Consider the following 17,376-nt stretch of genomic DNA (forward strand, 5'->3'; position numbering starts at 1 on the left):
CCTTTAGACTATCCGCCCCAAAGTTGTTGAACAGCTTGCCACTCCATATTAGATCTGCCCCCTCTCTCGCTCACTTTGAATCATTGTCAAAAACAATACTCTTCTCTTGGCTTTCTTTTCGAGTTGAGATCGTTTTTATCCCAGCAGATTCAATTTTTTATTATTTTATTTTATTCTATTATATTTTTTCTTACTTAATTTGTACTATTGGTCTTTTGATGTAATGTGTGTTGCTGTATACCTTTGTGAAGCACTTTGTTCCATCAAGTGGTTTTAAATGTGCTTAATAAATACATTTGACATTGACACTGACATTGAGTCAAATAATGATTTGAATACACAGTATGGGCTCTACAAATAAAATGTGATCGATTCCTTGATAATTCCATTTTTTAAACCGAAAATAAAGAGTAAAAAAAAACAACAACCCACAAATAAACTAATCCTATTCTATAATCCTATCCCAAACGCGGCCTGACGTCATAGCGCCGCCCATCACAGGACGTGCTAATCTGACGTCGAGGCGGCGGAGTCGTCCGAATGTAAACATGGTGACAGAAAGGTGAAGCAGACGCCAAAATGGTCTTCGAAAGCGTGGTGGTGGACGTCCTCAATCGGTTCCTAGGGGACTACGTCGTCAACCTCGACAGCTCGCAGCTCAAACTCGGCATATGGGGGGGTGAGTGAACCTGTGTGCGCCGTGTCAGAGGACTAGCTCGACCGCTCAGGTGGCTAACCAGTGCTAACAGCGGCTAGCCACCAGCAGCAGGCATGTGTGTGTGTGTGTGTGTGTGTGAGGCTCCCTCAGCTGTCAGTGTCACTTCATCTGTCCACACTCACAGTTCAGCTGACGGAGACTAAGTTATTTCTACTTAACGATTCGATCAGCCATTATTGTCAGACCGCAGCATCGATCTTCTGACATCAGCTATTTGGCTTGTTTGCTCGGTGCACTCATACGAGTTTCAGATAAGCCAGCGACTTGAAGTCACACCCTTTCACGGAGCCTAGTTATGGGATGAGTCGCCACCTTGTTTGACACCGAGTGGTTTACACGAGAGAGAGAGAGAGAGAAAGAGAAAGAGAGACTGACAGGTCTGCACGAGGTCAACATGAGGAGAGGTCTCACTATTCATGAAGCTGCAGCCACTTGCAAAACATCCGCCTCGATCACTAAATGTATTGCAGCACAGTTTAATATCTGCTGAATTTATTACAAGCAGGACGCGGCAGTAACAACAATATCAATACTCATCCCAATGTCATATTCATCAATAGCAATATAACAAATGTTCAATGTTTATATATATATATATCGATGTGAGCAGGTGTCATTCCCTGCCCATAAATAAGAGTTTAATCAACAGGTGCAGAAATCCTTCTTTTAACTTGAAAGAAATAATATTGTGGCATTTATTATAATAGTTATTGATTCACAGTAGTAAAAAATACTTCATCCTCCTTCTGCATTTCCAATTTGAAAGAATATCTACTTAGAAATTGATATTGCTTATGAATTGTGTAAGCACAGTGAGGAGGGACAACACATAATTGATCTGATTCAGATTTGTAAATTCTAAAGAAAAGTTTAAAACCACAACTTTTACTCAGGAGGATTTGAAAAAAGTAATAATGTGACAATTATCAATATCGCTGCATGATTTTTGGCAATATCATCCAGCCCTATGATGTAAGATGTTGCACTTGTCCACTCATAAAGTGGTGATATACACACTGATCATTTGAGTCATTTAGGTCTTGTAGTGATGATGTGAGTGTCATGAACGGCTTCAGTAATATATGTGTTGCATTGCACTGAGTGTTGGAATTAAATCAAAAGACAAAGGCCGAAGACCTTCTGTTTAGATTGGACTGTGTTTCCACTAATCTGTTTGTCTTATCGTAAAGTACATAGTAACAATCAGTGATCCTGTCATCGCAGGTGATGCTGTTCTGAGAAATCTTGAAATAAAGGAGAATGCCTTGGTAAGTTGCACAAAATCTGTCAACCGTCATGTCTTTCTGGCGTCAATAATGATTTTGTTTGACAGTTATTGACTTTTACTGTTTTTATTTTTGTTCCAGAGCGAGCTTGACATACCGTTTAAAGTTCGAGCCGGCCATATAGGTGAGAACGTAGTGAGAGCCCATGTATGCTGCCTTTAGTGTGGTACAGAAGAACATTTTCTCATCTCGTCTTTGTGTTGATAGGACGGCTGGAGCTTAAGATCCCATGGAAGAACCTCTACACTCAGTCAGTGGAGGCCACTCTGGACGGCGTCTATCTGCTCATAGTCCCCACAGCAAGTAAGATACGGAAAATATTTTTAAACTTATGTACTCATAGTAGATACAATAGTGTGTACATTACTGTTTATTATTTATTTTTAATTTTTTTATTTGACTGTATTATTATTAAGGTACGGTCTGGGTTTGAAAATTAAAAACATGTTTAAACAAATTTGTATTATAGTAGAAAGCTTTATATTCTTTATAGTTGCTCTATTATCAAGTACAGAAATGAAGTAGACACAACACCGTGTGTAGTACAGTAGTCAAAGGACTCTCGCTCACTTATTCATGACTCTAAAGTACTTCAGTCAGGACAAACAGGAAACTCCAGCTAAACCCTCTGTATGTTTTATTGTTTCACTAATCCCTTCTATTGATCCCTGTCTTTCCAGGTATAAAGTATGATGCAGAAAAGGAGGGGAAGCAGCTACAGGAGGCTCGACAGAGGGAGCTAAACAGGATAGAGGAAACAAAGCAGAAGGCTGCTGAGCAAGGTCAGAGTTCAGCTTTTACCTTATGGGCGTGTGTTGACATGTAAGTCTAGCAAATATTCAGAAATGTTTGGCTTCCTAGTAACTTTTTTATATGGTTCAGAGACATTCTGCTGAGTTGTAAGAGAGACATAGCGAACGCTGTGACTGTTGGGTCAGATTAGGTCGCCAGAGGAGAAGCAACCGAAACTATGAAGTAGAAAAGAGGTGGTTTTATGGATTAAACATAGTAAAGTAGCAGGAGCAGAGATTCTTAAACATGTGGTTGTGGTTTGTTTGGCTGTGAGTTCCTGTGTTGCTTTTGGAGCTGCTGCGTTCACACTTAGTATTTTCTGTGGTTTAACACTGCCGAGCCAAAATGCGATGACCAGTGCAACTCTGACTGCAACATGAGATAGATAGTGCAACGCTGACTATCTATTATAGCCCTGTGATTAATGCTAAGACAAGTGTAGGTAGAGCTGTTCATCCACCAACCATAAGATCTGTAGTTTGTCCTCACATCCACTTGGACCAGATTTGAATCCCGAATTGGCCGTGACGAGTGTGCTGGCAGTTTGTGATGGTGTGATTATTAAGTGCAGAAGCATATAGTTGTACTGTTTGAATTTGTGTGTGATTGAATGAATGTGGCTTGTAATCTTAAATGCTTTGAGAGGTCGATACAGTCCATTATAGTACTGTGTCTTTCCATTTTATCATTGTATATTTCATTACTAGCATAGCAACAAAGTGGAACATTTCTACAGCCATTTATTTTTAATGCTATTAACTGCACTAATATTAATACTTCATCTTCATTTAAATTTGGAAAGATTATATGCAAATTAGTTTTTTAAAGACTGAATGATATTGTTGCACGTAGCTGCTAATTTACGCTGCAAGGGATGCAAAGGATGCACTGAACAACTAACCAGGACCTGTATTCCTATTACGCCAAAATCAATTTACTGCTTATTAACTTAGAATAAGGAAGGTTAGCATAGTTTATAACAAATCAAAGATCAAATCAAGAACAGGATAGTTTGTCCATCAGAAACACACATGACATTTTATGGAACTAACTGCTTATATTTTCAGTTGATGATAAATTATAATCATTATCACTTATAAACTGGGCATATATGCTTTTGTGGAATGTTAGAGTTAAGTATGAAAGGCAGATACTGGTCGAAAAAAGGACATCATTTATAATTAACAATTGATACTTTCTTATGTGGAATTGTGTGTTAGGTTTACAATCAAGAATACAAAGTTTTACAAGAAAGTTAACAATAAACTTTAGCATGTAGAGCTACGGCCAACTGTTGGAATACATTTAAACATGTAACGTGAAGAGAATGATTTGTAGACAATGCTCCTTTTTTTTATCAAAGAGCAAGAGGTCGGATCATGTTTCCTATATTTACAAAGCTTCAGGAAAACTTCAAAACCACATCAGCACTCATAGTCTTCATTTTTGTCTATGATTGACAGAAAACCCCATGTTAGAGAAGCAGGACACCTTCGTGGAAAAAATGGTCACTCAGGTCATCAAAAACCTGACGGTCAAGATCTCTAACATCCACGTACGGTATGAGGATGACGTAAGTATTCTAACTGACTTATCGTAGCGATGTATGTTCTTCGCATATACAGCAAAGCTCAATGAGAGTATCGGTAATGGCAAAATAAGCACAGTGCAAACCAGGCTTAGCTCTTATTTCTCCTGTTACTTTTTTTTACACAGGTCACCAATTCAAACTGTCCTCTGTCATTTGGTGTGTCACTTAAAAACCTCAGCCTTCAGGTAACGTGTTGTAATGTCTCCAATTTCATATAATCTGCTATGTTGCATTCATCTATTAGTCATGAATTAATATCACGATTATACATATTTAAAAAGTAAAAGCTATCTTGTTGAGGCCTTGCGGCTTGTTTGACGTTACAGACGGCTGATAAGAACTGGAATCCAAGTCTTTTGGATGAGAATTCCAAGCTTTTCTTCAAGGTAAGAAATTCAACCACTTAATATGTCGGCTGCTTTTGTATTTTATCAAGTATAGGCTGTTTGATATTGCATGTTTTCTTTGTCATAGTATTATGATTATGATTAGTGTTTCCCTTCAGGCAACAGAAAGTTACTTTACTTATTAAAACACTTTTGGGGTAATTGAACCAGTCCGTTTGGTTCTGTGAAATGTTTTTGTGCTGGGAACTCATTATATTCCATCCTGACCTATCTTTTGGCCATGGTCCAAAATGTAGAAATCAGTGTACAGTGCCAGGTCTGCTTTGTCCCCATGGTTAGCAGCTGCACTGCTCTAATTGCTTTGTGTTTTCCTTCTTCTCAGTTGATTCAACTAGACAGCTTGTTTGCCTACTGGAATGTTAACTCAACACTCTTCTCCAATCACACTGCAGAGGAGGCCTTGGTGAGTCACCCTGTCATTACAGTGTTGCACCTTGTCTCCACCAGCCTGGATTCAGCCTGCTATTATCTGTCCTATTCCCTCTACACTGACAAACAGCCTCATTACTGTGAGCACACAGATGATCCTACGGTCTAGTCTCTTTCAAGAGTAGCCCTAATGGGTAGAACATTTATAAATATAGTGTTGTGAAGGTTTATTTCCACGCGCTGTCAATGCAAACTTCTCTTCTCTTGCCTTTTTTATAGCAAAGACTACAGAGCAGCATGGAAATCCAGAGCCATGCTCCTGTCAGCCATGACTTCAGTAGGTGTCCTGCTGTCTCCTCTATCATATTTTTTAGACTATTAGTTAACATGATTACGTAGAAAATGTCAAGATGACCTAATGAGACCTGCCTAAAGCCACATATAACTTGACATGTATGAATTATTTTTTTACCCTAGGTATGAACTGGTATTTGTAATCTAATATTATGCTACGGCAAACAATTTTCACCAGCTTTTCGGCACATCTCAACAGATTTTCTTTCAGATGTGCGCTCAAGTGCACAGATTTTTAAAAGATTGACCTTGCTAACAGAAAAACATAATCACAACTTTTTAATACTTGATTTTAAATACAGATCCAATGTTTCATACAAGCACACAGCCAGGTACAAAAATTAAATTTCTTGATGCCGGTCCACAGTTTTTCGTCCCATCTCAGCGGATGCTAAACTACGGATGAATCCCAGGTCAGACCTGGACTTCACCTATCCTAAGTTGGACTTGATTGTCAATCTCAGTGAGGTGGCCATTGAGCTCAACAGATCACAGGTATGTGTCTGTGTTTATTGTGAATAAAATTGTCTATGTAAGAGCCTGGTTTAAATGTAGGTTTTTTTTAAAGGGAGGGGGAGAGAAATTATGTTAAAGAGGAATAAGCTGGGTGAAATTAAATCATATTTGAAAAGTGCAAAGAGGGAAAGAATGAGTTGTTCAGTGATGCTATCTGCACTACAGTCAGTACTCACTGTGATGCTGAGTAATTGTCGACTTCCTCTCTTTCCAGTACATTAGCATCTTGGAGTTACTGGGCTCAGTGGATCTGATGTCCCGGAACCTGCCGTACAGGAAGTACAGACCTGAGCTTGATGTTTTAAAGAACGCCCACATCTGGTCAGAAAGCACATATTGATTTAGACTTTTAAAGTCAAAAGATAATTTACCTCCATTTCTTGCTATTTAGTATTGGATATTGTTAAATTTACTGTGTTTATATGATGCTTCCCTTGTAGGTGGAAGTATGTGATCACAAGCGTCCTGGAGGTAGATGTGAAGCCTCGACTTCGCATGTGGTCATGGCAGCACATTCGCTGTCACCGAAACATGGTCAAACGATACAGAGAGCTCTACAAGACAAAGATCACCAGCAAGAAACCCAGCGAGGAGCTGCTCAAACAGCTAGAGGTGGGACAAGGCTAAAGTGAACCGAGCTGATGAAGGAGATTTGAAGGGTCGTTGGGAGTTAGAAAGGGACGGATACAGTCGTCACAATGTGCAAAGACACGTGGTTGGAGGCAGTAGCCTTGCAACTGCAAAGCAATGGCCAGCCAACGACAAATAAATTGTGATGCCTCGTTTCAACTTAATTTCCTACATTGATTCCAAATAGATACAATTATTATATTGCTTCCATATACAAATATTATCTGGAATTTTCCTATTAATATATTTTTATGTGGTTATGTGCAGAGGCCAAAGTAATTAGACAGGAGAGATGGAGTTAAAACATTTCTCTCTATTTGTTTATTCTTTTTGATGGGATACTACTGCTAGTTGTTTCTACTCGACTGTACCCTGACAAATACCCACTCTACTACAGTACATTATTGCCTGCATTGACTGTTAAGGTAATATGATATGCACATAGTTGATTATAAAGTTACGACCTACACAGGATCTATTCAGGAATACATTTACTCTTTCTCCCTCCTCATGACTTACTTACATATCCAGTGCTCCAACCTGTAGAGTGATTGATTTCCTTGGAGATGAATGTTGTAATTTAGAGAAATACACCATTAAATCTTAAGCCATCTTTAATATTTCAGATGAAGGGTTTTTCCACTGTCTCTCCTCAGCTCTGTACGCATTATCTTTTCCCTGATGAGATTGATCGTGGACATTAAGTAATTGATGGATTCCTGCAAAGAGCAGAAAGATGCTGCTAAAAGCTCTAATCATGTTACGTTGTCTCTGTTCTCAGGAGCTTGAGAAAACCTTGGATATTTTTAACATCACGCTGGCCAGACAGCAGGCGGAAATGGAGGTAAGATCACTTATGGGTATCTGCACTTTCTATACTCACTAAGGGTTGATGTTTAGCTCCATTGTTAAAGATAAACTCATTGTTATATACCCAAAATTAAACTTTACAAGAATACAGATACAAACTGGTAGATTATTTTCCATACACCCCTGGATTTAACATGACACAAATCATACACAGTACAATGCTCTCTCAAGATGTGTGGTTAGTGTAGAAAGTTACATCGCCTGGCTGTTTTTTTTTTAACTGTTTTGTCATTTTTTTCCTTCTTCCTCAGGCAAGCAGACTAGGCCTGCGTATTTACCGTCCAGGGCTGAAGATGGAGGAGGAGGAGTCTCAGGGTTGGCTTGGCTGGATGTGGAATTGGGGCGGCGAGGCTGATGCACAAGAAAAAGATGTCAAGTCTGGAGGTAGGATATACAAAATTAATATTAGACACATACTGTACATTAAAGATAGTATGCACAGGACCAGATCAAGAGCGCACACTACAGAAATACAGTAACAGCCTGTAATTTTTGCTAATGCTATGTTACCTGTCATTCAGGTTTTGATGAGCTGTTAACCCCTGCCGAAAAAGCCAAACTCTACACTGCCATTGGATACAGTGAGATTGCCACTAATCCCAACCTGCCAAAGAATGTGAGTCTCGTCCCTCTCTACCAATTATCTTTCAACTAATGGTACACTTCTGTTTTAAACAACTACTGAGACCAGATTGATCAGAGTTGATTTGATTATGTACCATGTTGTCATTTTTCATAGTTTGAGGACATGAAGGTCAACTTCCACATGGAGAAGCTGTCTTTGTCCATCAAAGACTACAAGGACAGAAATGAGATCCTCAGACTGACTGTGGGAGAGCTCCATTCCACACTCGCACAGAGATCTGGAGCACAAGCCATCAAGTTTGTCAAAACTTATTTTTCTGTCGGTGTCTACCATGGCTTTATCAGTATAAACACTTGAGTTTAATTTCCAGTGCAAATACACATGATTTAATTTGAAAAAAATATATATCGGCACAATACAAATCAACTGCTGCTTCTCCCCTGAAGCTGATCAGTGTGCAGCGTTGACCATAGATATCTGATAATTTAAATAAAGATTTTAAAATATTACACACAAATAGGTTTCAGTTTTAAAATGCATTACCGTTGTTACATATACAGACATATCCTGTCCTCCACATTACTCAAATGCCTTAAGCAGAGACTCTGGCGCAGCATTGTTGCCTGGACAGAAAAAAACTGAGTTGTTTGTAAACAGTGGCGCAGTTACACACACATACACTTCCTGATTGATCCTTATCAGTCACTACTCGATTACCAGAAATTATTGCAAAATGTTGAAAACACTTACAGTTCTACCTTGTGGTTGGTCCCGGAAAAGAGATCCTTCTTCTAGCATTTCACCATTGTTGTTTCTTGGTCTTGCTGTAAGTGTGCAACCGTCTGCATGTTAGACAATCTGATACCTGTCTACACAGAACCCCACATGCCAAGTGTCAAGGATGGTCACATGATATGGACCGAGATTGTTTTCGTTTTAAAATGCAGTTTTAAAACGCCTAAGAATCATGGCATGGGCGATACTTACTTGTTGTTATCTTCCCTGTTTGTTTTTGTTTTGTTTTGTTTCAATCAGAATCTCAGCCCAGCTCAGTTTGTTTGAGGTCACTGGCCTGGCCAGTAACCGGCCTGCACCAACCCTCCTTTCATCAAGGAAGGCAGCAACAGGAATAGGGACCCCGCTTCTCTGTTTCCTGTTTGAAACCAACCCCCTGGATAAGACCGCTGACCAGCGGCTTCATGTAGAATCACAGCCCCTGGAAATCATCTATGATGCAGTGAGTGGTTTCAGTCAGTGTGCACATTTCATGAACATGATAACACAAGGCAGCTATCGAATTCATTCTCTGCTCATGTGCAGATAACCGTGAACAGCATGTCAGCGTTCTTCATGCCTCCTGACGACCTGCAGCTGGATGAGCTCACTAACGCCACCCTGATGAAACTGGAGCAGTTTAGAGATCGCACAGCCACTGGTCAGTCGCACAAACACCTCTGATGGGCATAGTGTCGCTTCGTTTCTGTTTTCACTGGGTTCTTGTCATTCTTTCATCTGCTTAAACACACCCTGCATTTTCTCAGCCACTGAGTTACTTGGATTGTGTATTTCTTCTTTATTTTCTTCACTTTGATTGTTTCTTGAGATCATACAATTAACTTTGAGTGTATTCAGAAAGGCTCTATTATATTGATAATACATTACACCGAAAAACAAACTGTAATTGATAACAAAGCTGATCTTAAAATCGATATTTCAATCCCCTTTTTTTGTAGGTCTCATGTATGTGATCGAAACACAGAAGATTCTCGACCTGAATATGAACTTGATGGCCTCTTACGTCATCATTCCACAAACAGGCTTTTACAACGGCACCCAGAACATCATGCTGTTGGATCTTGGTCATTTCAAGGTAAGAAAATAAAAACTGCAATTTTTTGTAAAAAATCTAAAGTGGCCTTACTTCAACTATGGAGTAAATAAAAAAAATGTATTTTTAGTTTCCAAGAAGAGACACTGAAAAGACGTGGCTTCATTTAAATGTGTTAGAGTTCAGTAAAAACCTGAAGGTTGTTGTCTTTCCAGATGTCGAGTCAAAGCAGGGACCATCTACCTCAGCTGTCCGTGTGCTCCAGCAACATTGAAGACATCATGTCCAGAGCATACGACAGCTTTGACATACAACTCAGTAGCCTGCAGTTACTTTATAGCAAACCAGGTAAAAACACCAGAGCTTGTATTGTTCATACCTTTTACAGCACAAAACAATTTCCACAGAGAAAATAATTAACTCTTGTTGCCGTGTTGGCTCTATGTCTTGGCTAAGAAAATAATACAGTTACAGATTGCTTTTGTGTGTGTAGAATAAATATGTAATTTATAACTTTATCTGTGCTTGATAGATGGGGACTGGAAAAAGGCCCGTAAGCAGAAACGGTCACCGCTTCACATCCTAGAACCTGTGGATCTAACAATGGCTTTCAGCAGGGCGATGGTTGTCAAAGACTACCGCATGGCAAAGTAAGTGTGTGTTTTCTTTTGCAAACAGAAAATACGGCAAACCTGCACTGAAAGTCCCAATAGTCAGCCGAGTAAACAGTGACTTACACACAGTTTTCCCCCCAGTTATTTGGATTCTTGAATATTAAATATTATGGCCAGAGATTAAAATTAAGTTTAAAGTGAAAGTTTGTAGGTTTGTTTGTGCATCTTTGTGTTTTCATGTGTTCCAGGTATAAGATGTCTGGAGAGCTTCCTCTGCTGTCTCTTTGTATTTCTGATGTTAAACTGCGAAGTGTTCTGGAGCTGCTTGAAAGTATCCCACTACCTGAGAGCAGACCTGCTGGGCGCAGCACTGGTGCGCCCAGCACACCAAAGGCAAGAAAAGCAAATGACAATAATGTACATATTGTGGGGATCAGATAAATTAGCGAACTGGAATAAATAAACAAAACCGAAATGTTTTTGGCCAATATGTAGGAATATAATAAAATTTGTTGTTGTTGTTGTTCTCTGTGGAAATTAAATGAGATGAATATTAACTGATTCAGTGAGTTAATAAGCTGGCTTATTGGTGTCACTCCTGTTTGGATTTTATTTTCTCCCTAGCCAAAGCCGTTGTACACACCCAAGCTCACTCCCAGAAGACCTCTGAACTTAGCTGACCAGCGCTCCTCACTCATCTTTGAGTCATGTGAAACCATCAGCATCTCGTCTTTGGGTGAGAAACAGATCTTGAGGCTTAACACCTACGAAACAATCTGGGTATGTACCTACAGTATGACAGATGGATCATTGTGTGTGTGTGTGTTTGTGTTTATAATTTCTTAGGGTCAGAGGAAGATTTGTTCTACGATGCTCCCAGCTCTCCCATTGGCGATAAAGCGTTCTTCTCAGACAATCCCATGCCGCTGCGCTATGCAGCCTTAAACAAAAGAAAAAGTCTGTTCAAGGACGACGCTCCGAAGAATATGACAAACTTCATCCTAAAGTTTGATATTAGTGAGGTACAGAGAGTACTCTTTAATATCCAAGATTTCATATCCACATTTTATTGGTTTCAGTTCCTTTGTTGTTTAGGATCTGTGGTATTTCATTCTCTTTAAAAGTAACTTGTTTTTATTCTTGTACTCTTGTACCCTTTTGAATTTTCTCATTTCCATAATTACGATATAGTTTTCCTTTTATTCTCGTTCTTTATCTCTTTGTGCTTTTTGTTCCTCTAGTTCTCCATTCAGTTGCGCCGCCTGTCTGGTGATCAGGAGGTCACGGTGCTCCATTTGGACATAGATGGTCTGGGCACTGAGCTGAAACTGTGCACCTTTGACATGACATCCAATACATACCTTCGAGAGATCTGCCTCAAGTGTCCTGAATATATGGGTGAGGCGTTCAGCACAAGTGGTTCATTATTCATATATTGGATATATGTTGGTGTTTACAAGCAATAATTAACATTCCAGAGAGTCTTGGCTTCAGTCGTTTCTCGTCATATTTTCCTGCTTGTGTAGATTCTGAAGATGAGCAAGTTCAGCTGATAACCACTCTGGACAACACTGAGGTGGACTTGCTCACCGTGGAGTATATCAAAGTACGTGTGACACTGTACATTGAATTACATTTCAGATAGATTTAGCTATCGGAAGATCTTGTCAGTACCCTGAATGATTGTTTTCCTAATGCTAAATGGCTTGTCTCATCTAGGCTGACAAAAATGGTCCTGAGTTCAAGTCTGTACACAATAATACAGAGCAGCTCATCAAGGTGAGAGAAATGTTAATTAACCAGTAACCTACCCTTAGATTTGTCAATGTTATTCCTTTCTGAGTAATGTTGGAGATATTTATGTTGGATTCACTATTAACCAGAAAATGCTGGAACATAATGCAAATACCATATCTGAATCAAAACGTATCTTTATGTTCTGTATATCATTTAACAATCAACAATAACAAAATCAGAATGTAACTGTAACATTGTCTTTCCCATCAGGGGACGTTTTCATCCCTTGATGTTCATCTACATACGGAGGCTCTACTCAATACCATGAACTTCCTCAACAACCTCCTGCCTCCGACTACGAAGAAGGAGGAGCTACCCATCATCACAGAGGAAGATGAGGTAGAAGTAGAGAAGGAGGGAGAGAAGAAGGAGGAAGCTACTGTCGCCAAGAAAAAAAGTAACTTTCAGAGAGTCATTACATGTCAAATTCAAAAGCTATTTGTCATCTGTTCTATTAATTTCCTGCCTCTTTTTATTCATCTTTTCTTTCTGTTTTTCACAGATCCAAAGAAGTCAAAGTTTGCAGATGTCGTGAATCTTCATATCAAAGCTGATCTCCGCTGTCTAAAAGTTTTCATCAGAGGACAGAACACCAGAATCTCTGAGATTAGTATCGAGGGTATGTAAATGTGTTATATAACGCAGGAGATGTTAAATATAGACTGACTCCAATGTATCTTTCACGATTTTGCCTGTGTTCAAACTTTTAAAACTTTTTTTAGCTTGCCCAAAGTACTTTCATTTAAAGTTGTCCTATGATGCAACCGCTCTGATCTGCTTACTCATTGTCTCACGTTCTCAATCATCCAGGTCTGGTTTCGGAGGTTAAGATGAGGAAGAAGGAGATGGAGATTCTGGCCAACCTGAAGAGCATTGTGATCCTAGACTGTGACAAAGATTCCTTTTACAAAAAGGTACAATCACAAGTGGCCTTTATTCTAAAACAGAGGATACCATAATCTAGACCAGTGGTCTTCAACAGGGGGTCCGCGACCCCTAGGGGGTCCGCGGGGGTACTGCAGGGGGGGTCGCGAAATTTTTGGTTGATAAGACAATTTTTTTTTTTTTTTTTTTTTTTATTTAAAAAAAAAAAATGTTTCCACAAAATTCACCTCTTCAGAACCAGAATTGTATATATTGTCTTTAGATACACATTGACATGAATTCAACATATTGTATCATATCGGATAAATTGAGGCAGAAGACGTTATCTTTCAGTCAGCAATGCACACATTCAGCTACACACAGTAGCTCTCTCAAGCTGGGCACCGGTTCACAGCCCCTTTCATGCAAATACGACAGCACAGGCACTAGCAAATCAGATCGCGTTTATGCTCACGTCTAAAGAGTGCGAAGCTCAGAAATAAAAGATGGCGGACCAAACTCTGTAGATGGTCGTATTTGTACCTAAAAGTTGTTTGTTTGACTTTTTTTTGCTTAGATTTTAAAAAATTTACCGAGAAATAGTAAAAAAAACATTACTGTAACTGAAAAATAAGTCTGAGAGGATTTGCGAGGTGTCTGAGCCACCTTTCTAATGTTAGCATGCTACTACCCACAAGGGTAGTATTGAATGCACAATAACAGGGTAGCTATGTTTATACATGGCACTAGGCCCAGAATAATATAAACACTATTTTATGCAATTTATATAGTAGGGGGTCCCTGCTCCATCTCGCCATCAGTTTCAGGGACCTTGGCCTGAAAAACGTTGAAGACCCCTGATCTAGACATTTACTTAATGAAATACAGGTCTCCTCTTACATTTTTTGCATAAAGTCCATATTTATATTTTGTATTTTGTTGTGTTTCTGGCACCAACATAACTGTCAGTTTTTTTCTGAAATGTTGTCTCTCATGACCTAGGCTGTGTCTATAGCAGACGAGGAAGTGTTTGCCTTCCACATGGTGAACTACACAGATGCGACAGAAGGGGATGCGTATTTGGACATGTCTAAAGTTGACCTCTCTGTTTCACTGGCTGTGGGATGCATCCAGGTCATCTTCCTCAACAAGTTTGTCTCTTCCATATTGGTAAGAATCACACATCACAACATAATCTCCAAAAATGTAACAGTTTGTTTGAATGTTCAGATCCCAAGTGAAGGATTATCATGCTACTGGATTTCAATATCTGACCGAATGATTCGTACATTCATTTTTTTCCCCCTTCATTTTCTTGCTCCCAACCCCTGTTAATGAATCTCTTACACACTGTTTTCCATTCTTCAACTCCTCCATTCTTTTTTTGTCCCAGGCATTCATCAATAACTTCCAGGAGGCCAAAGAGGCCCTGGCTGAGGTGACGGCCCAGGCTGCAGGAAAGGCAGCACTGGGTGTGAAGGGGCTGGCAGAGCGAAGCATTCGGATCGCTCTGAACGTCCACTTCAATGCACCTGTCATCTTCGTCCCCCAGTCCTCCTCTTCCACCAATGTCATCGTAGCTGATCTTGGTCTGCTGTCTGTCAAGAACCGTTTTTCCAAGCAGCCATTTAAAAGTGATGCTAATATCCCTCCTGTCGTGGATATTATGACTGTGAGGCTGACTGATCTCAAGATGTACAGGTCAGAGTCAAGTTATTTTTTGGACTTGAGTTGGATTTACAGTAATACGATATTCTCTTGATAACTTCTGTAGCAACTGTGCTATGTTATTTTTATTATTTTTCCAGGACCACATACGTCAATGAAGGGTTTGAGGGAGAAACTCAACTGCTGAAGCCAGTCAGCATGAACTTGGAAGTCCAGAGAAATCTTTCATCCAACTGGTACCACAGCATACCTGACATAGGGATCACTGCTCATCTAAAGCCAATGAGTGTAAGTAGTTCTAAACGGTAGAATGAGGGTTTTATCACATCTGTGCTGGTGTTTATAAGTTATATTTTGATCTGTGCGTTTGATGTCATTTAATCTTTTTTTTTTTGGTTTGAAGTTTAATAGATGACTCCTTATTTGACTAATTCCACCACCAAGTTCCCTTAAATTCAATCATTCATGTACTTCACTTTAGTGCATATAGAGAGGTTTCTCAAACATGGGTAAAAAAATTTGAAAAGGCGATTGACTGCTTTTCAATCGCCATTTGAGGAGTTTGCTTTTCAATTTCTTCTCCCCTGGTGAATAGTGTTCGATGTCATGAACACACCAAAAAATGTGGTTGATCTTCCATCCCATTTCTTTCACAAGGATCTCTTTCAGCTGGGTGGTACGTTTCCATTACTGCTGTTTGGAGTCAGAGTTGATTGTGATTGAGTGTGTACTAAAGATTAATTAGACCCGGGAGTGAATGCATTTAATCAATTCCTATTGCAAACAGAAGCCAGATGTCAGTGGATGATAGTGGGGTTATTGACCAGTGGAAATGGGACTGTAGATATTGGTCCCTTACATATGCCTGAATTTTTTTTTTTTCATAGAGATCCATAAATTATTCCTTGGGAAACAGGTGATAATGTCATAAAAAATACTTGCATGTTAAAGAAATTGAAATAGAAATTAACCTGGATTCATGCCAGAATTTCATTTTTCCTTCCACCAAGTTTCCTGATAATCTGTTCGGTAGTTTTCTATAATCATGCTGACAAACAAACAATCCCACGGACTGGGGCGAATTCATAACCTCCATTGCAATGCACAGATGGGCTTTATTAAGATTTTATCAGTAATAGACCATTTGTTTTCAGATAGTTTGACACAAGAGTAGGGAGAGGCTTTCAGTGAGAAACTAAATCAAGTTTATTTGTATCTTATTTTGTGTTCTTCTCCCAACAGCTGATCCTCAGCCAGGATGACATGACCGTGGTCCTAAGGACTCTGAGTGAGAACCTGTCAGAGAAGTCAGATGCTGTTCCACCATCGATCTCTCCACCCACCACTGACCCCTCCTCCGATTCTACATCCAACAAAGAGTCCCAGTGCTCTGGCACCACTGGACAAGCCAGCAGTAAGTAGTGGTAGTTGTGCAGGATTGTGAAACTGGTTTATAAATATTATTAAACTATTGTACATTTTTGAGCCTATTCTCTGTGCAACTTCGCTGCAGATAACATGGTGGTGACAGCCGCTGTTGTGGAGACCCAGAAAAACAGCAAGCTGAAGAGCACACTCAAGCTGGACTTCAAGTTTGACTCCATGACGCTGGTGGTGTTTAGCCCTAATGGGAATGAGGTAATGCAACAACACATATACACAAACACACACACACAAACACACTAAGACACACAGAAATGCAGGAACAACTGATAGCAGTTGTATGATATAAGCCTTTACCATCTTCATTTTCCAAGACTCTGTGCCGTTCTGTAGTTACAGCTGTTGGACTCGCACGATGAAGAGCTGAAGCTCGCAGAATTCAGCCTGGACACCATCTCCACCTCCGTTCACATGTTCTCCGACAGCTCCATGAAAGCCTCAGTCCGTCTCGCTGCCTGCCTTCTTGATGACAAGAGACCCCAAATCAAGATGGTTACTTCAAGGTACTAAATATCCACCTTGTTTTACTTTACTTGCTTTTATTTTATTTTTGAATTGTAATATTTAGAAGGTTGGTGTTTTTAGCAGAGGGTGCTGTTGCTCCGCTGATTTACACAATGTATGAGGAGATGATTATACTGGGATTTCTTCTTTTTTTTCACTAACAGCAGTTCTCTGTTCTCTCCCAGAATGATGGCGATGCGTCCGGGTGCAGAACAGAACATGATGGTGGAGGTGAACTATCGTCAAGGCCGTGAAGGCACCATATTGGACACGTTGGTTCAGGACGTGTACTTGTGTGCCAGCATGGAGTTCCTGCTCACTGTGGCAGATATCTTTCTCAAGGCCACCCAGGAGGGTTTTGCTCAAGTGCCCCAACACATGATCAGCCCTGGAGCAGGAGAAAAAAAGAATATGAACTCTTCTGTCACTTCTAAAGAGTCCCGTGAGTTACATTAACAGTTTCAGCGTAATTTGGTGTATACTGTGAATTTGTAACTGTTATAAAAGTTATAAATGTTAGCAAACAAAGAATTAAATGA

At 39.7% G+C, this 17,376-nt stretch overlaps 1 protein-coding gene across 3 annotated transcripts in view; it reads left to right on the forward strand.

Moving 5' to 3' along the window:
* Nucleotides 1–502: 502 nt before the first annotated feature.
* The window catches only part of vps13a (vacuolar protein sorting 13 homolog A), a 35,003-nt gene continuing 18,129 nt past the window's right edge, over nt 503–17,376 (forward strand). For all 3 annotated transcript variants that reach the window (XM_053420209.1, XM_053420211.1, XM_053420212.1), the window contains exons 1-38: nt 503–679; nt 1,943–1,986; nt 2,086–2,128; nt 2,212–2,307; nt 2,685–2,786; nt 4,260–4,369; nt 4,513–4,572; nt 4,714–4,773; nt 5,117–5,197; nt 5,443–5,500; nt 5,885–6,012; nt 6,248–6,354; nt 6,474–6,645; nt 7,445–7,507; nt 7,785–7,917; nt 8,055–8,149; nt 8,273–8,415; nt 9,155–9,356; nt 9,440–9,554; nt 9,853–9,989; nt 10,163–10,295; nt 10,480–10,597; nt 10,810–10,954; nt 11,186–11,297; nt 11,408–11,583; nt 11,803–11,959; nt 12,088–12,167; nt 12,281–12,340; nt 12,569–12,755; nt 12,861–12,977; nt 13,169–13,272; nt 14,225–14,392; nt 14,616–14,923; nt 15,031–15,178; nt 16,133–16,304; nt 16,404–16,528; nt 16,667–16,836; nt 17,023–17,279. In XM_053420209.1, the coding sequence (XP_053276184.1) occupies nt 580–679; nt 1,943–1,986; nt 2,086–2,128; nt 2,212–2,307; nt 2,685–2,786; nt 4,260–4,369; nt 4,513–4,572; nt 4,714–4,773; nt 5,117–5,197; nt 5,443–5,500; nt 5,885–6,012; nt 6,248–6,354; nt 6,474–6,645; nt 7,445–7,507; nt 7,785–7,917; nt 8,055–8,149; nt 8,273–8,415; nt 9,155–9,356; nt 9,440–9,554; nt 9,853–9,989; nt 10,163–10,295; nt 10,480–10,597; nt 10,810–10,954; nt 11,186–11,297; nt 11,408–11,583; nt 11,803–11,959; nt 12,088–12,167; nt 12,281–12,340; nt 12,569–12,755; nt 12,861–12,977; nt 13,169–13,272; nt 14,225–14,392; nt 14,616–14,923; nt 15,031–15,178; nt 16,133–16,304; nt 16,404–16,528; nt 16,667–16,836; nt 17,023–17,279 (4,786 nt within the window). In that variant the 5' untranslated portion in view covers nt 503–579. The remainder of the gene's footprint in view (nt 680–1,942; nt 1,987–2,085; nt 2,129–2,211; nt 2,308–2,684; nt 2,787–4,259; nt 4,370–4,512; nt 4,573–4,713; nt 4,774–5,116; nt 5,198–5,442; nt 5,501–5,884; nt 6,013–6,247; nt 6,355–6,473; nt 6,646–7,444; nt 7,508–7,784; nt 7,918–8,054; nt 8,150–8,272; nt 8,416–9,154; nt 9,357–9,439; nt 9,555–9,852; nt 9,990–10,162; nt 10,296–10,479; nt 10,598–10,809; nt 10,955–11,185; nt 11,298–11,407; nt 11,584–11,802; nt 11,960–12,087; nt 12,168–12,280; nt 12,341–12,568; nt 12,756–12,860; nt 12,978–13,168; nt 13,273–14,224; nt 14,393–14,615; nt 14,924–15,030; nt 15,179–16,132; nt 16,305–16,403; nt 16,529–16,666; nt 16,837–17,022; nt 17,280–17,376) is intronic.

The sequence above is a fragment of the Pleuronectes platessa genome, chromosome 4 (assembly GCF_947347685.1).
Source record: "Pleuronectes platessa chromosome 4, fPlePla1.1, whole genome shotgun sequence".
In the NCBI taxonomy this organism is placed as follows: domain Eukaryota; kingdom Metazoa; phylum Chordata; class Actinopteri; order Pleuronectiformes; family Pleuronectidae; genus Pleuronectes; species Pleuronectes platessa.